At 36.4% G+C, this 26,476-nt stretch overlaps 1 protein-coding gene across 1 annotated transcript in view; it reads left to right on the forward strand.

Moving 5' to 3' along the window:
• The first annotated feature begins 8,158 nt into the window (after positions 1-8,158).
• Positions 8,159-26,476, forward strand: part of LOC127072759 (zinc finger protein 8-like) — a 26,841-nt gene continuing 8,523 nt past the window's right edge. The window contains exons 1-3 of the mRNA XM_051013454.1: positions 8,159-9,623; positions 14,248-14,938; positions 15,363-26,476. The exon at positions 15,363-26,476 is cut by the window's right edge and continues 8,523 nt beyond it. Coding sequence (XP_050869411.1) covers positions 9,278-9,623; positions 14,248-14,938; positions 15,363-16,071 — 1,746 coding nt within the window. The 5' untranslated portion in view covers positions 8,159-9,277 and the 3' untranslated portion in view covers positions 16,072-26,476. The remainder of the gene's footprint in view (positions 9,624-14,247; positions 14,939-15,362) is intronic.

A 26,476-nucleotide genomic window follows, 5' to 3' on the forward strand; every position in this document is an offset into this window, starting at 1 on the left:
TTCTCCTCTTTTACTTCCCTTCTTCCTCTTCCATATCCATTGGGGTTGATGATGGTAGTAGTGGTGGTGGTGGTGGTGGTAGCGACGGCGGCGGCGTCGTCGGCGGCGGCGGCGGCGGTGGCGGCGCCGGTGGCAGCAGTGCCAGTGCCGGCGGTGGTGGTGGTGATGGTGGGGGTGGTGGTGGTGGTAGAGATGGAGTGGAGGTACTGGTGGTGGTGGCGGTGGGCAAGGGAAACTCCTCGCAATGACGATATGGCTCTTGCTCATCGATTTTGTACGAGTTCAGGCCAGACCAACACCTGTTACCGTCACTAGAGTCGGAGAAAGAGTAGGGGAGTACGAGAGAGAGAAAGAGAGAGAGTATAGGAGAGGGAGGGAAAGAGAGAGCAAGAGAGAGGGAGAATGCCAGAAAAGAGGGGTTGTGCGCCACCATCAGCGCCGGCCAGATAGCGACGACGAGGAAACACCGACGCCAATCGATAGCGTCGACCCCGCCGGCGTGCTGCGTTCAACGTCGACGGGCTATGCGATAGCGCATCGTCCCGGTACTCTTCCCCTCTCCTCCTCCTCCTCCTCCTCTCTCTCCTTCTCTCTCGTACTCTCTCCTTCTCTCTCTCTCTCTCTCTCTTTCTCTTTCTCTCTCTCTTTCTCATTTCTTTTTCTTTATATGTCTATGTCTCTATCTACTACGTACGTGTTGCCCTTTTTCGCAGAGCACTCCGATCTCCTCGGCGATGTCTTAACGCGATATTGAAATCGGAATAAATTTATGCGATCGTGGCTGTCCTCACGAAGTATCGACTTTTATCGTTTATTTCTTTTTTCTTTCTCTTTTCTCTTTTCCTTTTCCTTCTTTTTTCTCTCGTCTCGTTTCGTTTCGTCTCGTCTCGTCTCGTTTCGTTTCGTTTCGTTTCGTTTCTCTTTTTCTTTTTTTCTTTCTTTCTTTCTTTCTTTCTACGTTAAACTACGAGACCGAAGAGGTTTTCTCTTTTTTTCTCTTTTTTTTCTGCATTTGATAACTACGTTCATTCGAATTCATTCGGTCAAAACCGTCACCGTAGGATTCTCTTCTAATAGTATTTAGATTTATTTGTACGATCGCTAAGTTTTTGTCGTTGTTTTTATTCGTTTTTCTTTTCTTTTTTCGTTTTCTTCATCTTTCTTCTCTTTCCAGATACATGTACGCATGTACGTATCTGGAATACATACCGTATTATACATAATTCTTTTCTCTTAGAATCGTCGAGCAGTTGGCCTGGCAACGGTTATAGGCGGTGTGAAAACAGCCGTGTCAATTTATCAGAGAAGAAGCTAACACGTAAGCGGGGAGAGACTTGCGTAGATTAATTCATCAATCTTGCTCGTGATCCTAGTCGATTCGACCTCGTTCGATATATCCCTCGGTACGATTATACAAGCCCTCGAAATTCTTGTAGTTTTACGATATGAAAAAAAGAAGGAAAGAAAGAAAGGAACAAATTAGCTCGAAAAGTCTCGAAAAGGAGTAATCGATTTTTAAAATCGTCTGGGCAAACATCGAGCATATCTAGGAACTTTTGATTCATCCTGTAGTTATAAAAACTGATCTCGTTGGAATGGAATTGTTGAAACAAAAAAATGAACAATGGTGATCGATTAAAAGAGAGAGAAAGAGAAAGAGAAAGAGAGGGAGAAGGAGAGATAGAGGGAGTGGGAGACGTAGAGGGTGAGGGTGAGGGAGAGGGAGAGGGAGAGAGAGAGGGAGAATCGAACATTCGTCAGATTATATTCGTCACCGTTTGTAAAACGATATCACTTGGTCTTTCTTTTTACTAGCGAAGGTATATTCCCTCCTTTTTTCTCTCTCTCTCTTTGTCTGATCTATAGAGACAGTGCACTTGTTGGTCATCACGACAGCTGTTGTTACGTGCCATATCAATGTCGCACGCAGTCTTTCTCTTTCTCTCTCTCTCTCTCTCTCTCTCTGTGTTTCTCTAATGTTAAAACCTACGCAAGGATGCGCCATGTAATAATACATAGGTAAGTCCGTACGTACTTACGTACAAGAGGAATATACGATTAGTCGAAGAATAGACCTTCGTGAACGTCTTATACATATGTCTCTTACGTATTTTCTGACATTAGCGCATTCATTTTTTAATCCTGTTAAACTCTCCCTTCATAACTTCTCCTCAGTAGTTACAATTCTAAATGAGAAACATACACAGGCAATCTAATGATTAAGCATTTACTCGGATCTGGATATTTGAAAGGTCAGAGTAAATTTTAGCTGTTAAGTTAATTTATTTTTAAAGTGTAACTTCGAAACCGATTAATATTTTTTTCTTCCCTCTTTCTTCTTTTTTTCCTTTTTTTTTTTTTCTTTTCACTGTCCGCATTAACGTCAAGAAAAATCTTTTTCGACTTATTCGAAATTTCATTTGCCGAAATGGAATGGAGAGTAGATAGGTATAACTTAATCGTCCAATCGCGTATTAGTTACATGGGAAACGGCAGCAACCACCTGTTGTCTACCACTTGACAGCATCGCAAAACAAAATGATACGACGGCAACGTTCATTTCCCGCTATAAATGACGTTCTATTATATTTTGCGAAGATACTTGAAGAGAGTTTTTTTCCCTCTCTTTCTCTCCAACCCCTTCATCGCCCGGTTATCTTTATTACTGGTATTACCTATTTTTTCTTTTCCTTTTCTTTTTTTCTATTTCGTCGAATCAGATTAAAAATCTACGAATAAGAAGAACGTGTGCGTATGTACGAACGATTTGTTGGAGGGTCACCGAGTTATTAAAAAATATTCGAATACATTTTAAATCAATAATCGTAATTAAATGGAAATTCTAATCATTGTTTACAATAATTTAACGTAACGATACTTTCAATGTTTCGATTAATATCGATAATCGTATACGATTGTTTAGACGATTTATCATTCAGAGTCATATCAGATCAGAAGAAGATAGTCCAATCCCATGGGATTATTTTTTTTTCGTCTAATTTTTTTTCCTTTCGAAAAAAGTGATTTCATCGGTATTTCTTGGACTAGAGGATATAGACTTTGATATCGCTGACGTTGCGTGTAACAGATCGGATTGAGAGACAGTGAAAGAGTAAGTGAGAGAAAGAGAAAAAGAAAGAAAGAGAGTGAATCTCTGTTGGATGCGCAAAGTGCTTACGATACACCAAGACTAGGGAGTTTCTCGATACACGATAGAGACAGGGGTAAGAGGGTCATGAATCACCCTGGAAACTGTAGAAGAGGGAGAGTCCGATGATAGGAGTCCGTTGTACTCTGTTAGAGTAACTCCCTCTTCTCTATTCTTGTGTCTTTCAGTAACGTATCCTGTCTTGTCCTGTACCGTATTGTATTGTATTGTACCGTACTATACTGTGCTGTACTGTGTTATACTTTATCGTCTTGTCCTGTTCTGTCCTTGATTGCATCCCCGCATCCACTTGAGTCGAGCTGTTGCTTTGTAATGTCCATACCAATGTAAGTACTTACGTGAGCTTCTTCTTTGAAGGGGGTCAAAAGGGCTTTGGCTAAGGAACGGAGAATACAAAGAGGAGCAAGTAAACGAGCGCAGAGAGAGAGAGAGAGAGAGAGAGAGAGAGAGAGAGAGACGCGTGTGCGCTCTCTCTTTCTCTTTCACGCTACGTTCATATTACCATTATATAGAAAATGGTAATTCTAAATGGAACAAAGGGTTCTACGTAGCATGGCTCGCCGGGGATTGAAAGTTACGAGGATTTCAATGGATATAATCTAAACGAATTAGAACGAGCGAACGAACGAAGAATACCATCAGGAAAGTTATAAATAATTTATTTCATTTTACAAGGAAAAATTGTCATTGTAGAATTAATAAGATATCTTATTGGAAATTATTTCGTTCGATATTATAAAGAATAATAAGATTAAAGAGTTACATTAGAAGTTAAAATAGCGATTATGTAGTAATAATAGCGAGATAGTACGGTGGCACGAAGTATCGAGGAGAAAAGTAGTACCGATAAATTCGTTCTTTCAAATACTTAACCCACTTTCGACTTTTAGAATCGAGCAGGGAAGCGTAAAGGTTGTTGAAAAAGGGGAAAAAAGATGGAAAAAAAAGAAAAGAAGAAAAAAGTAGTAGAAGTAGCAAAAAAGTGGAGAGAGGAGAGATAGATAGATATAGAAAGAGAGACAGAGGAGAGAAAAAGTATCGAAAAAAGCTACGAATCCGAAAGTTTGTCGATTCGAAATCAATACGTCGCTGTGTGTTGTCTACAACAGTTGGTAGTAAGTGTTGGTAGAAGAGTCAATGCGGTGCTGTCGTCTCCCTAGAGACTGCTGAGCAAGCTGCACTGCTTCAATGCATTGCGGATTAGATCGTTGTAGCTCTAGTTACTAAAGAGAGAGAGAGAGAGAGAGAGAGAGAGAGTCATCATCCTATATGCCAAGTTATGATACTTACACATCCATGCTATATAGTATAGCAGAGCACGAAGTTTAAATTATCTAATATTCGAATGTTAAGTACGTCCTTGGTATTAAAATCCTCTATAATTAGTATCGTCTAGATAGAATTATCTCAATTACTTCTTCGTTATAATTATTATTAACTATCGTTTAACTATTATTAACTATTATTATTTAACTATTGTTATTAAAAAAGAAAAGAAAAAAGAGGGAAACAAGAAAAGAAAGTTAAGAAAATATGTACGTGATATATGTGTGTGTAATATTATCTTTATATGTATTCGTTAAGTCAGGTCACTTTGTTATTACAATTTATCGACGTGGTACGTTGTTACCGATCGAGTTGTAAACTCGATGAGTACAACACGTGCGCCGATCAGGTAGCGAGCTTAACATTTAATTCCTCTTAATTGCTTAGATAAGCGTTTCCAGCGACGTTCATGCGGCAATTATCACGGAACGACATACATTGAACATTATGCGATACGATGAAAGCACATGTATAAGTATATATATATATATTTCTTTTTCTAAAAAAAGAACGAACTAAATAACGAACAATTGCAGTCGTGATCAAACAAATTTCTTTAAATTTCTTTCGTCTCTTTTTGTCTTCCTTTTTTCTTTTTCCTTTTTCTTTTTTTGTTTTTTTTTAATAACATAATGTGTATGATAATCATACAAGAAGGAACGTGTTACATAAATTAATTCGAACACGTATTCTCTCACAGAATGAAATACGTTCTAGGCCTTACAAGATCCTAACGATAGACGTATGCATAATTTCTTTTTTCCAAAGTACTAAATTTCACTTCTTTCACTTACATAGATATTTCCAAAAAGTTTCTATCAAAAAGCAGATAGATAAGCGGAATATATTAAATTCCAACGTCAGTACGTAACAATCAAAAGGTTCAGGTGAAAAATTTATTCTACGTGGTAGTTTGGTAAAAACTTGAAAATATCATTGAGATTTTTCATTACGAAAAGACAAATGAGTATAAGGTATAGATAGATACATGTATACGTACGTATTCACACACACTCGCGCACATATTACAATATATAAATACATTCACACACACACATATATATATATATATATGTATATATACATGTACATAATATATTTATACATTTTAATATATTTTTCATAAGTAAAAAATATATATATATGTGTACACATTCGTAGAGATTTAAATGTTCAATGGATTGAAGAGAACAGCTGGATTTAACTAATGTAAACACATAGGATGTAGGTGTGTCGAGGAGAGGAAAGAGGGTTGATGGTGGTGGTTAAGTTATAAGCAGTAGGGTGACACGAAGGATGCTAGTCTTAGTTGCCGTGGGTCAGTAGAGAGTACAGGAAGGCCAGTCGTGGATATTCCACGCTTCGAAATCGCGTGTGTTCGGAATGGTCGGTGCCACCCTAACGTGGCACGTGGGGTGATACCAGGTGTTGCCTAGACTCAGCGGGTCGATGCCGATCGTTGGCGCATGTGCGACCACCGTGTTTCGTTTCCCCTCGCTTCTCAATACTCGTTCGTACGTTGCTTTTGTCCCGTGTATAGGTCTGTCTACTTGTATGCGCACGTTTATATTCTATATACGTGTACGACACACATGGTAGTACTATATAAGTACAACGATGCGTACGTATGCATACATACATATATACGTACGTACATACATTTGTAATACATACATATATCTACATGCATACATATATATTCTCTCATATATATATATACGCGCGCGTGTGTGTATGTGTATATGTACGAACATATGTGTACTGTCATTTCCACTCTCGTACACCTCTTCGTCTACTTTTTTTCTTTTCGTTTTTTTTATTTTCCTTTTCTTCTCTTTTTTTATAGAAAGGGGTTAGACATACCCTTCTTGGTTTTACAGGCCGACTTGACGTCCTTATACTATCATTTCGCCGACTATTACTACAATTACAACAACAACAACAACAACAACAAAACAAGAACAACTAATATCTACAACTTGCACGCAAGCAATCTTCCATAAGGATTACTGCCCGCGCGCACCACGGTTTACACGACATTGCCTGTGCCGTATCTAAGAACCGTGACGTTTTAAGCAGCTGTCACTTTTTTAGTTTCCTAATACCCACGAGCTAAACAGTTATAGTTGCAGTTAGCAAGAGGTACGTAAGTATGAGTCGTATTCTTTGTTAAATCGATTTCAATTTCGCATTGCTGATTGACGATAACTCGAAACTTCGCTCGGATCTTCTGACAAATTTTATTCGATATCGTTTATAATACACGAATGTATAAGAGTGATATTTATTTCGAAAATGGTAATGTCTCTTTTGAAATAGAAGCTAGAATCGAATGTCTATTAAATAGAGTCGGCACGCGGGCGTAGAGAAAGGAGGATGGAGGGGGTACAGGCAACCCTTCGTAGAAAATACACACCCATTGGCACGTGACAATGACGCAGCGATTCGGGTCCCCCTCAGACTACTACTACTACCCCCACTTCCCCTTCCTAGCTCTCCACAACCACGACCACCCTCGTTTCATAAACTTTCGTCGTCGTGAAAGAAAATTTATGATGGAAACGCGTGCCGAGTTCGGTGGCCTTCGATCCTCTCACCTTTCCTTGTATTATTATATATATATTTATATATATATGTGTGTATATATATATATATTTAAATGGAGGAAAAAGAGGATAAAGCACAAAAAAAGAAAGAAAAAAAATGGAGGAAAAAAAAGGAAAAGAATCGTTTCCATTACGAAATAGTACAAACAACACGATCAGAGTGATCTCCCATTAAAATGTTTTTTTTTTCCTTTTTTCCTTTCCCTCTGTCTCTCTTCTTTTTTTATTTGATCCAAGTACTACGTGTTAGACGAATTTCCTAGTCGAAGATCAAACACAAAAAGAGAGAGAGAGAGAGAGAGAAAAGAAGGGAGAAAAAAGTCGGGAAAAAATTCGCATGAAGAACTCTTTACGCCAGTGATGGCACACACGAGGATCGTTCCTGTTTTTCCTTTTTTCTTTCCTCCTTTTCATTTTTTCCCTTTTTTTCTCTTTCTTTTTTCTCTCTCGTTCCCTCTCTCTCTTCTCTCTCTTCTCTTTTCTTTCTGGCGCGGAAGCGTGCCGGCTCGCCAGCGAGTTATTCTGCACATAGACACGCAAACGAGCTTCTGGGTTGCGTCGTCGTGCTCGCCCTCGTGCTTGTTGCAGGAATCGAAGAGCACCATATCGTGGCACCCTCGAGGGGTTGCGCAGACAAGCTCTTTCTCTTACCCTCGTTCTCCTCTCATCCTCTCTCTCTCTCTCTCTCTCTCTCTCTCTATCTATCTATCTATCTTTCTTTCTAGCATGGATCAGCAGCAGTGGCAGTAGCAGCAGCAGCAGTAGCAGCAGCAGCAGCAGCAGCAGCAGCAGCAGCAGCAGCAACACCACCACGTCACCACCGCTACCACTACCACTATTGCTACCACTACCACCGTTACTACCACTACTACTGTCACTACCACCAGCAACGATAGCATGGACGACGCTAGCGCCCTCTCTCAACGTTCTCGACTCGATAGCAGCCGCAACGGAGGGACGACAGGGGTGCCGAACTAGTCTCTTTCTCTCTGATTGCGAGAGGGAGAGAAAACGTTCGCGTGTATCGGTGTAAGAAGGGTGGTGGAGGAGGTGGAGGAGGAAGAAGAGGAGAAAGAGGAAGAAGAGGAAGAGAAGGAAGAAGAAGAAGAAGAAGAAGAAGCAGAAGGATAAAGCGTGGATTGGTGTGGAGGGGTGTATCCGGTAGGAGCGCAGTGCCAGACCGACAGTCGCACCCCGTCTTCGTCGTCGTCGTATTCGAAGCCACCCCACAATTGTCATTGCGCGGTGTGTGACGGAGAACGTCACCGAAGAAGTAACCAAGTTGGAACGAAGGAAAGGGAGGAAGAAGGGAGGAAGGAACGTTGGAATGGATGGCTGAGATCGGTGCTAATAAGATACGATATAGAAAAAATTGGAACGATTTAGTAAAACGATCGGCAAGTTTTCCGAAAGGGCGGGGGCGCGAGAAAGAGGGTGTTGGAGATAAATAGGGTAAGAGAGGTAGAGGGGGTGAGAAAGAGATAGAGATAGAGATAGAGATAGAGAGAGAGAGAGATAGATAGATAGATAGATAGATAGATAGATAGATAGATAGGTAGATAGATAGATAGAGAGAGAGAGCGAGAGAGAGAGAGAAAGAGAGAGAGGGAACGAGCGCGAGCTAGAGTTTCGGCTGGCATGGTGGCGGTGCATCCGGTTAAGGAGCTGCCCTCGCCGTGCCCATGACGAGGCTGCAGATCTTCCACCAGCGTCAGGCAGAAAAGACGAAGCCGGTGTGGCTGGGAGCGTCGAAGAAGGCCCGCTCCGTCATCCGCATCCGCGAGGAGCTCAACGACGACGACGACGAGGACAAAGAGAAGAAGAGAAAGAAGAACGGGTTCGAAGTTCCTCGTCCTACGACGACGGCAGTGAGCGACGGACGGCCGCGACGGAGACGTCGGCGCCGTTACGACGACGTCGACGACGAATTGTGCTGGGACGTTCCTGAGGACGGTGCCGTCGCCGGAGCCGTCGTCGTCGAGCGTTTTCGCGGGTGCACTAGGTGTTGCGTTATTTGTGGGTGCTACGGGTGCCGGTGTTGGGAATACGCGTCAACGAATTCCCTTCCTCTTCTTTTTCTTCTTCTTCTTCTTATTATTATTATTAAAAATAATCGGGGATTACAAGATTCGTAATAATAAGCAACCTCGTGGGCAGCTGCTGCCGCCTTCTCAATATGCCGCGTTGCCTCATGGCCAAGAAATGGAAGGCTTATCCCTGGCCCGATCGGCTCGATGATCAGCAACACGAGCAAAACGGCTCGGTCGGTATCGAACAGGAACACGTTAACACCACGACTACCGGTCATGATCTCCATAGAAATTCTTCTTCCTTGGTTATGGACAAGAAACATAATAGGCAACACCACGAGCCTGAGGAAGAGGAGATCGACGTTGTCGGTGATAGCGATAACAGGCAGGTCGATCATCAGCAAACCTGTTGGGGTCCTCACAGTCCTACCGCTGGTGCTACCGCGCCAAGTCCACCACCGTTGAATGCTTCTGGCGCTCTTTATTATCACGGTGAGGCATCTTACAGTATTTTATTATATCAACGATAACATCATTTATTCGTGTGGTTGTCAATTACTTTCGACAAATGTACACGGACCAATACGTACATACATACGTACATACATGCATACATACATAAATACATACATATATACATACACACATACATTCATACATACATACATACATACATATATACGTACATACGTACGTACATACATACATATATATTCCCTCGTATTCCTTTTCCAAGGTTAACTCGTATGAAAAAAAGAGAAAAAAGAGAAAAAAGAAAGAAAGAAAAATACATCGAGTCTCGCGCGTGTAAAGAAAATAAAAAAACGGAAGATTGAAAAACAAGATAGATACATAGATGAATGGATAGATAAATGGACTGGATAAAGGTTTCGAGCTGAAGAAACACCATTGTTATATATTTGACGAAAAATTCCGCGAGCTAGCGAGCTAGCTCGACCGCCTGTTACGTAATTTCGATCGCTTTTCAGTCCAACCGCTTCTCGGATACCCACTTATATGTTACAGCTTTGTTATACCAATCGATATTCTTTTACCGAACGATGGAAAGCCTACGAACGATTAGAAATATCTAATAATCTTTTTCTTCTTCTTCTTTTTCTTTCTCTTTTTCGTTTGCTTTTTCTTTTCTTTTCTTTTCTTTTCTTTTTTTTTCTTCAGATCTCTCTCTCTCTCTCTCTCTCTCTCTCTCTCTCTCTCTCAATGCCACGCCCACGCTTTTTTCTTTCTCTTTCTCTCTCTCTCTCTCTCTCTCTCTCTCTCTGACTAACATTATCATCGCGAATTCTGACTGGAATTTTCGTTTTGTTCTGGAATCCCTTTGTGTCATCCTCTCATTTCGTTTTTCTTTTTATCTTCTCTTTTTTTCTATCTTTTATTTGTCCCTTTTTTCTTTCTTTTTTTCCTTTCTTCCTTTCTTTTCTCACTCTCTCTTTCTCTCAGGGAGAACTTTGAAATTCGTGGGTTGTTAGGAAGAAGAGAGGAGCGACTGTACGTGACACGCCCGCTGGGGTGGTTGTGCATGCTATAGAAAGATTGCAGTAGTGGACGGAAACTGTCGTAACAATGGCGTGATTCTCTTCCACGTAATATCTCTCTTTCTTTCTCTCTCTCTTTCTCTCTCTCTCTCTCTCTCTCTCTCTCTCTCTCTCTCACTGTCTCTCTTTCTCTTTCTCACCCTCTCTCTCTCTCTCTCTCCCTTCCTCTTTTTGACTTATTTTGTCTTATATATAAATATACGTACCTATATAGATATACGTCTATATCTATACAAGAAGGTCATTACTAACATGCTTTTAAAGGAAAGCTCGTGGATAGTTCTCGATCGTCCTCGAGGATGATTCGACGAATTCTGGACATGCGTCGCACGCATACTAGAACGCATCATTATCAACGTTTGGAGACACACCCGTTTTCGAGCTATCCGATTTCGAACATATCTCGAAATTTTATGATGGATCAAAATTTGTCCTCGTGAAGTTTTTCCTTCTTTTTCTTTCTTCTTCTCCTTTTTTTTTTGCTTCCATCTTTTTCTTCTCAAAATTCTATCGAGATTTTTCGCGTTGAAAAATGTATTTTCAATTTCTCTTACATTCTGATAATCTTGACTTTAGGATATTCATCAATCGTTTTACGATCTTAATATCGGATAGTTCGATTTAGATCGAATTTATATTAATAAAAATATATATATATATATAAATGTGCGTATACGTATCTATAAAGAACATAATTTAAACGAGAAAATAATTATGATTTCAATTAATCGCGCAAAGATTCTTAAAGTTCATTTAGATTTCGTTAGATAAAATAATAGATAGAATATAGTTGATGAATGATTCTAGATATCTATAGATATGTATATACATTCCCATGGACACGTTTCCTGATCAGAATTATATAATCCAGTTCTATTCAATGAAAGGGGACACTGCGTATGCTCGTACAGAAAATGTGATTCTTCTGATTAATTGAATTCTCTTCTATTTACTTATCTTTTAATTACTACTTTTCGAATACCGATCGAAATTAATATTATATATATATACATATCATTTCTATCACGAGGTGTGAAAATTTTCCGTTCTTTAAAAAAAAAAAAAGAAGAGAAAAAAGAGAGAAAAAACTTTCATCGGAAATCTTTAAAACTTTTCTTTACATAAATTTAAATTACGCCCTAACACGATAAAAATCTTTCTCTCTATCAATCTTTCTTTTTCTGTCTTTCTCTCTCTCTCTCTCTCTCTTTCTCTCACACACATACATAGACACACGTGTGCTGGTTTATGGATCCATTGATAACTACGAATATTCAATTTTATTCTTCACTTATTCACGATTATTCGAAAAATTCGAATAAATATTTCTAAAAGAATACTCTCCTCTTATCTTTCTTTTTTTTTTATCTCGCAATATTCACGAAATCTCTCTCTCTCTCTCTCTCTCTTTCCTTTTTTACGTTACTCATCCGAAAGTAAAGAAAGAAAGAAGAATCGAAGGAAGCAAAGAAAGAAAGAAAGAAAGAAACAAACAAACAGACAAACAAACAAAACAAAGGAATAAAAACAAACAAACAAACAAACAGAAAATAAAATACAAAAAACCAAAAAAAAGAAATTGATTTCCATCGTACGGATAAACTCGAGTGAACAGACCGGTGCGCACGAAGTGTTCATCCGATATTATCGATTCCATCCCTTTCTCTGCCTCCCTCGGCTTCTGTATTCTTCTCTCTCTCTCTCACTCTCTCTCTGTATCCCTCCCTCTCACCCTTCTAGCCCCTTCTCCTCAACTCTATATCCCCCGCTCCTCCCGTTCTTTGCCGTTGTTCTCGCCTAACCCTACCTCCCTCTTCTCTTCTCTTCTTCTCTTCTTCTCTCCCCCGCTCTATCCTATCTCTTTCACTCTTTCTCTTCTTTTCAGGCTCGTTGATGAAACGTACTTCCAGACACGGCCACTGTCTTCTCTGGATATTGACTTCCCTTTTATTCCAACCAATAATAGATGCGCGGCCGCTGATCGATCGGCAACACACTTTTCTGATTTATTGCTATCGTATGTGCCTTCCCACGAACTCGCGTCGTGCCGATGCGCGTGGCGCACGTTGCATATCCTCTCAACCCCCTATATTCCTCCCCACACCCTCTCCACCACTCAACCTCTTCTTCCACTCTCTAACCTACGCGATTCATCCCTTCGCGATATATATATATATATGTATTTTTTTCGTTTTTTTTTATTATTATTTTTTTGTTTCTTCTTTACGTTTTTCTCTTTTTCTGTTCTTCCTTTTTCCGTTCCTCTTTTTCTTCCCTTTTTCTTCTACCTCCCCCCTCCCATCACCTCTCCACACCTCGCTTTCATCCATTCCGTGAAATCATTTTAATTAAGTACCTACTTAGAACTTCCTTTTTTCCGTTTCTTTTTTTTCTTCTTCGGTGAGACTCAAGTATTCAATCTCTTGATCGTATTTTAAGAGGAATCGATCAGTGAAGTTATCCTAACGAGCTTTTTTCTTTTTTCTTTTTTCGTGTTTCCTTTTCTTTTTCTCTTTTCCGTGAAATTATTTTAATCAAGTGTTTTGTTCGTTCTTTTTTTTTTTGTTTCTTCTTTTCCTTCGTTGAGGGATCAATGTAGATCGTATTTTAAGAGGAACCTATCGATAAAGTTATTTTAACGAAGGTTGTTTCTTCTTCTTTCTTTATGTTTCGTGTGGTTTTTTTTTTTTCATGAAATCATTTTAATTAAGTACTTTGACCTGCTTTTTGTTTGTTCCTTTTTTTCTCACTTTTCTTCGGTAGAACTTGAGGGATCGATTCGTGATCGTTTTAAGAGAATCGATCGATAAAGTTACCCTAACGAGCGTTTTACATTGTCTAGTTTTATATATGTATATGGCTGTATATAGTATATAGGTATATATATATACCAATTTATCGTCCCTTGTACTCTTGTGGTATTACCACTATCGATCCTTGTTGTTGGCCGTGATAGACATCGAAGGTCAAATGATTTTCGGTCGTGGTAAAAGTCGATTGGAAAAAGAAGACGATTTAGATGGGGTTTCCGATGAAACATCGTTAGAGTAATGCGTGATTTTCTAAAGAGAATGAGAGGGAAATAAAAAGAGAGAGAGAGAGAGAGAGAAAGAGGGAGGAAAAAAAATGTCTAATTACACGTTACATATCCATTCATTCTAGTTGGAAATCCTAATTCAAACATGTCTACGTTTCCTCGATATCTCACCCTTCTCTAATCACCTCCCCCTATTACCAATCTCTCCCTCTTCCTCCTCTCCCCGTTTATGATCCCTTCGTATTACTCGGTAATGGTAGCACATGGAGGAAACAGCTGGCGCATGCGACAGGCAGGAAATGAAATGCTGCTCCGTTGAAGAATGATTCAGTGACTGAAATATTCATATCACCGGCTCTTACGTTTATTTGATACACGTAAGAGGTTTTAGCGCTTGCGCTTAGATCAAGATTCTTAATCCGCGATTAGCTGTAATCCCCCTATTAACTCGTTTTACTCAAATAGATGATGAATTTTTAATAACGTATCATAAATATTAATTTGTATATTTTTGTTGGATCAGGTTATACGCACGAAGCATGGATCAGTCACGAGGAGCCACCGAAATACGCAACTTTGCGATCGGCTGCGGAATTGGCACAGCCAGTGGTGCCTTCGCCACCCCCACAGGATATACCAGTTGTCTCGAGCGATGGAGCGTCTCTGCAACCGACACCTACGCCCTCCAACGTTACTACGATCTCCCACAGTTTACCACCAAGAAAAAGCTTGTCCATGTGTTTTACCAGCACCGGCACCGCTCTATCCTTGCCACCTAAGAAGAAGGACATATATCGGCCTTATAGTCTTCAACCAACCACCGAAATACGTACCTCGGCCGAGGAAGATCTATCAGCGGCTCAAGCTATCCTCGATTTGAGTGCCTCACCAGCAGCACCCACGCATTCCGTTTTCATTCATACTCTCTCGGCACCCCAGACGACTCAAGCACAACCTATCGTGCAATTGCAACAACAACAACAACAACAGCAACAACAACAGCAACAGCAACACCACCAGCAACACCAGCAACAACAACCGACCCAACAATTACAAAGAGCACCTTCGCCCCAACCGATACCGGTTTCCGTTTTGGTGCCAGTACCAACGTCTCAAAATGCTCAGCTTCGTCAGCAAGAACATGCGCCACCTCAGCCCCAATCTCCGGCCACTGCGGAAGGCAACGTTTCTGGAAATTGTAACGGAAGGGACGGGTGAGTGATCGTACCTTTAAGATAATATCTTCTCTTTGGCAAACTCTCAGTATTTCATCTAATACCTTGTACGATACACACACACACCCATTGCATAGTGACCTATTTTAATCCATCAGTCTTAACAATGATACCTACTGTCGGTAATCGTTAAAAATGATTCATACATCTTTAATCTTAACGCTCGATTCTACCATTGATAGATTCAACGATTGAAATAAAACGAACACACGCACGCTCTCTCTATACGACATATAATTGCTACGGACTGTCGATTATCCTTATAACGATGAAATCAATTTAAACCGACACGTTATCAAAATAATAATAAAAGAGAGCTCGTAACAGACAGGTGTTTGAATAATCGTTGATCTAAATTAATGAAATTAGTCGATTAAAGTCTAATCGAAGGAATTATTTACAGTAGCGGTAATGGTGCCAGCAAAACGGTCGCCTACACCTACGAGGCCTTCTTTGTGTCCGATGGTCGTTCGAAACGTCGCGGGAGTAACAATGGTGCCGTGGTGCCCGATAAAGAAGCCGTTCAACCGGACAGGCCAAAGTTCACATGCACCGAATGCGGCAAACAATATGCTACCTCGTCGAATTTATCGCGGCACAAGCAAACTCATCGTAGTCTCGATTCTCAGTCGGCAAAGAAGTGCATTCACTGTGGCAAGGCGTATGTCAGCATGCCAGCCCTGGCGATGCACGTGCTAACGCACAAGCTCGCCCACAGCTGTGGTGTTTGCGGGAAGATGTTCTCAAGGCCTTGGCTACTTCAGGGTCATCTTCGTAGCCACACAGGTGAGAAGCCTTACGGATGCGCACACTGCGGTAAGGCATTTGCCGATCGTTCGAATCTGCGCGCGCACATGCAAACCCATTCGGCCGACAAGAATTACGAGTGCTCGAGATGTCACAAAACGTTCGCTCTTAAATCCTATTTAAACAAGCATCTCGAATCTGCCTGTCTTCGGGACGAAGATGTTCAACAACAACAGCAACAACATCAACATCAGCATTGTACCAACGGACCTCAACAACAACAACAACAACAACAACAACAACAACAGCAGCAGCAGCAACAGCAGCAGCAGCAACATCAGCAGAGTCCAAATCGAGGCTTGTAGCAGCGTTACGAGAAATTCAACAGGCTCGACGGCTGTGCCACTGCAAACTCTCTCAGAGAAAGCTAGCGGCTTCTCGCGGTAGTTGGATAAATGACAAAATGGGGAAAGAAGAAGAAAGAGCAAGATATGCAGAAAGAGAGAAAGAGAGAGAGCGAGCAAGCGAGCAACAAAGCAAGAAAGCAAACAAGCAAGCAAACAAGCAAGCAAGTAAACAAGAAAGCAAGCAAACAAGCGAAAGCATCGAACGGGTCGATCTTTAAAAAGGTTTGCCATAGATATTAAGTAGTAAAGTGCCAGTGAAGAGGAAGAAATTAAAGACGGTAGGTAATGATGAAAGAGAAGGAAGACATAGTCGGTGATCAATAATGTCTAACATTTTCAAAAACGTCCAGTAATATTTAAGTCTTAAAAGAAACAAAGAGAGAACAAGAAAAAACAAAACAAAAAAATTAAGAAGAACGTACACACACTTACATACATACACATGTACACACACACACACGTCGAACGATTGACGTCCACACTGCTATCTAGTCATCTTAGTCGGTTATACCTATTACATTACTATATTATATATTATTATATTATATTATATTATTATATATATATAGTATATATATATATATATTTACTAGCGCGTACGATACTAGTCGCGAGCTCGTTAACGAAGGCACTATTTATCTCAAATAACTTAAAATTAGCTGAACTTAAATCCGCAATGGATTTTCAATGGTATCAACATAAAAATATCTCACGAAAGAAAAAAAAAAATAATAATCTTTTTCGAATTATTGAGATGATAATAATGACGATGACGCGGAACGTTGTGATACAAATCGCGTCGACATTTTTTAAGGTCTTTTCGGTCTTCGACGAATGATACAATTATAATCGTATCATACGACACGAACTTCTTAACGAAATTTTCGTAACGAAGATGATTCTTGAAGTATACTCGCTAATGATTTTAGAAAATTCGTCGAGAAAGAGAACTAGAGAGAAAGAAAAGAGAAAGAGAAAGAGAGATATATATATATATAAAACATACGTATCGAGACGTATGAGAATGAATTATATCGTCGGTTCCATTTCAATTTCAAAATATGAAATATTAAAAAAGAAAAGAAATAAAAATTAAAAGGAATAAAGTAGCTGATGAAATAATAGCACGCGTAAATATATAGATATATGCAAAAAATACAATGAAGAAGAAAAAGAAATGCGAACGTCTGTTTAATTCGAACACAGAAAGAATTGAAAAATAAAAGGGGGGAATACTATTTGGTATGTTGCGGACAATTTGTTCGTATATACATATATGTATATATATATGTATATATACATACATATATACACATATATATGTATGTGTGTGTGCATATGTGTGTGTATATATATGTATATATGTATACGTGCTATTTCGGTTGGGATCGATCAGATTATAATAATGTGGAACTAACGACATACAATATACACACATATATACACACACACGCACATATACATACATATATATATATATATATATACTCGTACATTCGCGCGAACAATTCCAAGAGGCAATTACGCTGCGCATTACCGAATCGCGTTTATTATAATCGTTTATCGCGCTTCTTTTATTGCACGTTTGCGCAATATCATTATTATTATTACTATTGTTATTATTATTATTATTATCATTATTATCATTATTATTATTATTATCATTATTATTATTATTATCATTATTATTATTATTCGAATGAGAAAGGTGATTCGATTCGTGACGAATTAACGCGCGTTTGGACAATTACAAAATATTTCTTTTCTATCCCTCGTTTAACGTTTCTATATACTTTTTCTGTACGTATATGGTATTTATATTCTTCTCCTCTCCATTTATACGCGATTTCGGTCTGCGCATGCACAAACTCACGAACGTGCAAATACGGTTATACAAAGAAAAAGGGAGAGAGAAGTACGTGGCAATTCAGAAGGTACGATTATATCTGTGTATTCCGTGTTGATCGGTCGGCCATATGTATTATTAATCGCGGATATATGAAAAAAAAGAAAAGAAAAAAGGAAAGAAAGGAAGGAAACTATAAAAGCGATAATAATCGAGATTTTACTCTCGTTTTTTTCTATTACTTTTTTCTTTTTCTTTTTTTTTGATTTCTTTTTCTTTTTTCATTTCTTTTTCACTTTTTCAATGAATCGTCTGAATGGAATCAAGGTATTTACAACGATTGTTGTGTGCGAGCGTATTCTTTCTCTCACGTGAAACATTTTATTTATTTATATTGCGATTGTTCCTTTCTTCTCTCGTTTTTTTTTTGTTTGACTTCTTTTCACCGATTATTCTTTTTTTCTTTTTCTTTATTTCGTATTATTGGCCATCAGTCATGAATATAACAACGAAGATACAATCGTATCTTTCGAATATAGACTCTGTATATATATATATTATACGCTTAAGCATGAACACGTACACACACACGCATATACACGTACACACACGCGCAAGCACGTTTCTCGCGTGTATTTTAGGGTGAAGAAGAGGGGAAAGGAATAGTGAAAAGAAAAAAAAGTAAAAAAGAAAAAAAAGAAAAATAGAGAAAAAATCTAACTAAAGTAAACTAAAACTAAAACTAAAACTAAACCTAAAACTAAACCTAAAACTAAAATTAAACACACGAGAAATAATAGATGCGTAACGTTGGTATACACGTATTTTATAGAGGCAATATTAAAAAGGAAAAAAAAAAGAAAAGAAAAAGATAAAAAAAAAAATAAAATGATTTAAAAAAAAAAAGAATCTCTATGACGACACGTACGGGGTCAAAAAAGCAATGTTTCGAAACAACGAACTATATACATTTATAGGCGAACATCGAAGTTTAACGAAACCGCAATTATTATTATTATCTTCTTTCGCGCTTCGGCAATAGCGACCGATCGTCCCGCCACACCCTTCGAAATAACTCACTTATATGTATATACATATTACGTGTATATATATATACATATATATATATATATATATATATATATATATATTCTTCATAAATTATTTTCACTTCGGTATTTTTAATAAGGACGACAAGAAAAGAGAAATCAATTTTGAAATCTTACATCTACGTTGACGTGAAGAATCGAAAATTAACGAGGAGCACACTGCCGTCGAAGAAGCAGTCGAATTTTGACATGATTTTTCGAAAGGAAATTTCTTCTTTCTTTTTTTTTAACTTCAACGTGAGAAAACGCTAAAGTATAAGTCGAAAAGAAATTTATCACGAGGGAAAAAAAGAAAAAGAAGGACGAAAGAAAGAAAGGAACCAAATAGAATTACTTCAAAGAAACGAACCTGTTTTTCTTCATATTTCTGCTATTTTTTTACCTCTTATTCTTTTTTTTTTTTTTTTTGTATTTATTTATTCTCTTTTTAATCGAGCAAGAATGCGCGAAATCATTTTGGTATTTCTGCGGCAACGAAGTCCAAGGTAGAAATGAGAGAAAACGAAGAGAAAGAGGTAGAGAGAGAAAGAGAATGAGAGTGAGAGTAAGAGAGAAAGAGAAAAACACAATGGCGCGTTATTAAAAAGAGAGCTTGAGCCACGCGCGACGTAATTAATGCGCGTGCCAACCACGCAGAAGCTCGACTCGCTGGGTTCCTCCCTCGTTGACCCAGATTTTCGCGGCAAACACTTCGATTAATCTCGAATCTCGAACAAGGTAAAAGTTGTCGCTCGTTTTTTCGAATAATAAATTTCACGTGATATTCATTTATTTTTTTTTTAAGTTTACCAAAAAAAAGGAAAAGAGAGAGATAAAAGGAAGAAAAAGGGAAAAACAAAAGAATTTTTTTAAATCTCCCGCTTATTTTTTTGCAATAGTTATTAGCGGGTGACGCGTAAATTTTTGAACTCAAAATGAACGATAGGAGAGAATAGGCCGCGAAATTTGATTTTTTTTTCTTTTTCTTCAAAGATTCGAAAGAACAAAAGAGAGCGAGAGAAAGTGAAGAAAAACGGGAAGAATTTAAGAAATTGTTAAAGAAATGTTTGAATTTCCCGGCATTTTTTTCAATGGCCGGCGAAAGGATCGCGACATTTTCAACCAAAGAGGAGGATAATGAAAAAGGAACGAAAACACAACGAAAAAAGAGTATGAAGAGGCAACGAATGGAAAAATAAATAAAATAAAATAAAACTATTAATATAAATAAAATAAATTGAGACACTTTTACCCCGAAGGAGGGCAAATTTGAAACACTTTAGAATTTTGTGGGAGTGAGAAAGGGTGTGGCTGTGGCCTGTGTGGCTAAAAATAAAAGGGGAAGAAATGAAAGGAAGGATAAGAAAAGAAAAAGATAAAGAATAAAGAAAAAACAAAAGAAAAAAAGAGAAAAGAAAAGAAAATCCTTCGGATTTATAAAAGTCACGCGATGATCGTTGTTTTAGCCCCACGTCCCAAATTGGCGACGATCGTCTTGAGAATAATTTTATAATAATAATATAATAATAATAATAATAATAATAATAATAATAATAATAATAATAATAATAATAATTATAATTATAATAAATTAATCATCGTCACCGCAGACACACATACACGCGCACACGCGTGCACATACACATCGTCGTGTCATATCGTCATCGTGATGTTTTAAAACATCGAGAAAGTGAGGGGTTTGATTGTATGTACGAACCATGAAAATTCTATATACATATATATATATTTTTTTTCTTGGTCCTTTGAAAGGGAAAATTAATTAAAAAGAGCAAAAATAAATAAATGAAGAAAAGGAAAGAAAAGGAAAAGAAAACGGAACGAAAGGACGAGGAGCTTTAAAAGATTGATTTACAAATATTCAAAAATTTATCTTCGTACGTACGATCGAAATAAATTCCTTCCTTGGCTCGTTCGTGTCCCGATAAATAAATGAAAAGGATTTAAAAAAAAAGGGGGAAGGAAACAAATGAGAATGAAAAAAGGGAAAAAGACGTAGAAATGTTTTTACCTCGTCGCCGACCGTAGAGAGAAAAAGAGCAATAAATTCGATAAGCAATAAATAAATAAATAAATAAATAAATAAATAAATAAATAAATAATTAAATAAATAATCGATTAATCGCGCATAGAATTCGCAAACGAAGGAAAACGAAATGCACCATGTTGTTTAATAAACTCGAACTAAAATATCCGTTTGAGATATTCGAAAATATGATTTTTTGGATGTAAAAAAGAAAAGAAGAAAGAAAAAGAAAAAGCAGAAAGAAAAAAAGAAAAAAAAAAGAAAAAAAGATAGGTAAGGGAAGTCACCGATAGTACATGAAAATTTCATTTTTAAGTAAAACTTTAGAAAAAATAGATATAGATAATAATATATTGTCGGCATTTGCGTTTATGTATGTTGCGTTAAGTTATAATAATATTAATTTTAATTTTATTTATTAATCTAGTCGGACATTACGCTTTTTAATTAATTCTTTTTTTATATTTATTATTTTGTTTTTGTTTAAATTTTTTTCTTTTTTTTATATATATATATACACATCTTTTTTATTTATTTAATTCTATTATATTTTTCTTTTTATTTTTTATCACATTGTTGTCAATATTATATTTATTATATTTATTCTCTAGATCCTATAAATATTTTTTTATATTTATCTAATATTGTATCAATATTTATTTATTTATGTATTTATTTTATACATTACTTTCTGTTCTTTTTTTTCTTTATTAATTAATAATAATAAACTTATCTAATCGGTACATAACATCATCCTCCCATTACGAAAACTAACGCGTGCAATTTCGACTTGTAATTTTTTATTTCCCTTATTGATAAAGAGAAAAAGTTGCCATACGCAATATAATACGTATAATATAAACGTATACACGGACACACTTATAATATACATACGTTTACATATACATTTACACTAGAAAAATAACTAAAATTAAAATATAGTCTCCTGTAGTTGATATATAGTCTATATAATATTATATTATATTAAACATTTGAAACGTCGGAAAGAAAAATGTATACGGTCAATATCCGTAATATTTAATATAAACATATATATATATATATAAATCATCGATATTGCAACAAATTCAATGATAAAAAAATGATGATCTTTTGACGCGCGGATTAAATCGAGTATATTGGGTTGCAATGGTTCGTCTTTAAAATTTTCAAAAAAAAAGGAAGAAAAAGAAGAAAAGAAAAAAGAGAAATTGAAAAAGAATTTCTCTTATCGAGAATGTTGATAATAATCACTATAAATAAATAAAATTGAAACGGGAAGAGGAGAACACGCGAATACGTGACATAGGGATAGAAATCAAAATGGCACGTACAAAGTTCTCCACGATAATTTCTCTCGTTATGTGCCGCAATTCCTTGACTCGAATGTCCTCTTTAGATAAAGTCTCATAGTAATTCGTTAAACTACTTGACGCGAGGTCGAAACTTAAATGGAAGATAGGAACACGATTAACCTAAATGTTTTCTGTTCTTAGTAATTAACCGATATACCATGTAACTTCTCTCTTCATTATCTTCGTTTTTTTTTTTTTTTAAATAAAACTATTTTTTAAAAAGCAAACAAAAGGAAAAAGAAAGAAAAATTACGGAGAAATATCGTGTAAGCACGTGTTTCCATATGTCTCGCGAGTCGAAGGTTATTACTAAAAAAAAGAAAAAGAATAATAATAAATAAATAAATAATAATTGAAATAAGCGATAGAAATCAATTTACAATTGATAAATAATGAATAAACAAAGACGAACCATATATAAATCACGTATTTAAGCTCGGTCCACGTTTACTATCGTCTTATCAGTAAATCCGATTAATATTTGCCGGTATTTATATGCATATATTAAAACGAAGAGACATAGATGAGGAAAAGTAATTACACTATAATTATGAGAATAATATCAAGAATGAAACAACGTTTCGTAAGAGATTTTCGTTGTTGTTATTGTTGTTGTTGTTGTCGTTTTTAATTGCTTTTTCTTTTCTTCGTTATTTTTCTCTGTTAATAACAATACATACACTACATACACGGACATAAAGCATTCATTCACGTATATAGATTTTACAATTAAAGATCGTCGAAATATCGGAATTAAATTAAAAGAAAAAAGAAAAAAAAAAGAAAAAAAGCAAAAACCGCGACTTGTGTGAGAGAAAGACTGTCGTGCTTTCCCTTCCTTCATAAATGAAAATACAAACATGAAAGACAAAGAAAGAGAGAAAGAGAAAGAGAGAGAGAGAGAAAAGAAGTGAAAAAGAGATATACATAATTAAAAAAAAAAAAACAAAAAAAAAGAAAAAAGAAATGAAAAAAATATTAATAAAATAAAGGTGGTCCAACGAAAATGTAACTCCAACGAGGTATATTTCGTATTCGCTGATATATATATATGTATGTGTGTGTGTATATATATATATATATATACATACATATATACAGACATATATATTCTTTCGCGCTTTTCTTCTTAGCCAACGACATTGATAAGAGAGATACATAAAAGTAATAAGTGAATATTATTATAAACGTTAAAAAAACAACTAAAAAAAACGCTTAATAAATTTAGTGAGAGAGTACGTGGAACGCGTATTTAAATTTAACGAAAAAGAAAAAAAAAGAAAAGAAAAAATAAAAAAGAAAAAAAAGAAATAGAAAAATGAAAGGACGACGATATTTATCTAATACGAATAAAAGAGAGAGAGAGAGAGAGAGAGAGAGAGAGAAAAGATTTTATTGAATAATTATACGAGAGACGAATATGCTCTTGAAATATTTCGTATGTGCATACGTAAATACATACAAAAACACACGCACACATATATATATGTATATACATATACATATGTATATACATATATATATGTATGTATATATATTTCAGGTAACACGGGTCATGGCATTTTCAATTCTTCGCTATTGCCGGCGAACTTTCTCTCGACACGCTTTTTTTCCCCTTCCATTTTCTTTTTCTATCGAATCGATTGAATTCAATTGAATCTTCTCGAATTCTATTTCATATTTCTCGCCTTTCTTCGTCGTCTTTCAATACATTAAATCTCTCTATCGACGCGTTGTTGTGTGAATCCTTATCTACGAAATTCTATATCCTATGCATATATCGCTTATGTAGTATGCTTATTACTATACACATATAAGGCACACTCACTTATACACATACAGACACATAGTACACGCACAGATTTATACGTGCGAACGAGATACTATTATATATACATATATACATACATAAATATATACATATATACGTACATGTATATATATATGTATATATATATACTCATATATATATATACACACACATACCTATTTAGATGCTTTACAAGCGCGCTGCTTTTAATTACTTAATACCCTAAAAGTTATTAACGTTATACTATCGTAATAATCTCTAACTAGCGTAACACTCTTAATCTTCCTTCAAATTGAACCATCTAACCTTCCGCCGGTGGCCGATTATATATCTTATACATATTATCTAATAAAATATCATATTTCTCTGCTCAACATTCGCAAGTGGGAGCTTCCTTTTTGCCAGAGAGTTTAAAAGGAAAGAGGAAAAGAAAATAGAAAAAAAAAATGGGAGAAAAAAATGAGACAAAGAGAGACAGAGAAAAAGGTTTATCCTAGAAAGACTGTCTATGATTTTCACTGCAAGAACGTTGCGCTGCATTAATTTCATTCTGTATCGAGCACGATCAATCATTTCATCCCCGTTCCACCCCCTCCGACGTCTATTTTTACTATTTAAAAAAACGATATCTTTTGTGTAACACGTATAATAACGTCTTTTGACGATGATTCACGGTCGATTAATTATTCTTCGCCTTTTTTTTTCTTTTTATTTTTACTTTCTTTTTTCTTAAAAGTTCGTCCGCGGTATAAAGTGGTACGTATAAATAAATGAAAAATAGTTCACCAAATGTCAGACGATCGCGAATTAACGTTCATTTAATGCTGATTTTAGCGCTCTTTCTTAATTTTATTGCGGAATAGATTCGAGATGACATCAACACTTTTAAGAGCATCGTATATTAAGAGCATCGTATATACCGATGGTGAACGAATATTTGTTTTTGTTGGATTCAATGGGGGTGGATGGAAAGAAGAGCGGTGGTTATTGACATTTTACAGTACAGACGTTGCGTAAGCGTAAATTTACACGAGATAATATAAAAATCTTATTTTCTTTTTTTTTGTTTCCTCTTCTTATAAAGATCCAACGCGATCGATAAAAAATGGAAACGATTTCTCGCTTCGTTAGACGGCGTTGAAAATTGGGATTCAAGAAAATCAACCGAGTAAAGAATAATTTTTTTTATAGAAAAATAGAAAGAAAAATAGGGCGGAGTGACAGAGAAAAGAGATGTAAATAGATAGATAGGTAGAGAGAAAGGGAGAGAGAGAGAGAGAGATAAAAAAAAAATTTTTTGTCATTAACAGGCAGCGCAACGGATCACTGCATTTCTTCTCCGACTTGTTCTCCTCGACTGGCCGGGCGCGCTGTTCTTTCTATTCGTGTCAAGTATCTTTCGCGAACACTGTCGTCTGTGGGATATTAGAAAAGTTTCATCTTGCAGATTCACTGAATTAACAAGCGCGCGCAACCCAAGCTGCGTTTTCTCTGCGCTTTACGACGAGAAAAAAAATCCGTAGACACTTCTTTCGGTCATTTCTTATATTCTTATTCTTTCCTTCCTTCCTTCTTTCTTTGACTTCTACTTCTCTTATCTAATCTAAATCTAAATCTAATCTAATCTAATCTAATCTAATTCTAATTCTCTTCTCTTCTCTTCTTTTCTCTTCTTATCTCTTCTCTTCTTATCTCTTTCGTCTCTCCTTTCCTTCTTTCTTGCTTTCTTTCTTTCTTTCTTTCTTTCTTTCTTTCTTTCTGTCTGTCTATCTTTCTTCTATTGTACGTCCACTCGAAGCAACAGCTTTTGTCGATATGTATCCAAGTACTTACTTACGTACAGGTAGCTCATTTTCCTAAGGGTATTTTTAACCCTATTGTATAATGTATTATGTAACTTTTGAATTTATATATATATATATATATTTATTTATTTATTTGATATGATTTTTCGTTTTTTTTTATAATAAATTATTTATTTATTATATAATAATTTATTTGTTTGTCTTTCTTTTTCTTTTTCTCTTTCTTCTCTTTTTTTTGGAGACAAAATTAATTGTTAATCAATAGCGTAATAGTTCGATAATTGGATATTATTAGATATGATTCAAACATTATTTTCTTCTTTTTTTTTTTGATGGATACGAATCAGTCAATCTTTCGAAATTCTGCTCCAATCGAATTTGAAATCGAACATTTTTGTTTGAAATTTCTCTTACG

Source organism: Vespula vulgaris, chromosome 1 (assembly GCF_905475345.1).
Source record: "Vespula vulgaris chromosome 1, iyVesVulg1.1, whole genome shotgun sequence".
NCBI classification, from domain to species: Eukaryota; Metazoa; Arthropoda; class Insecta; order Hymenoptera; family Vespidae; genus Vespula; species Vespula vulgaris.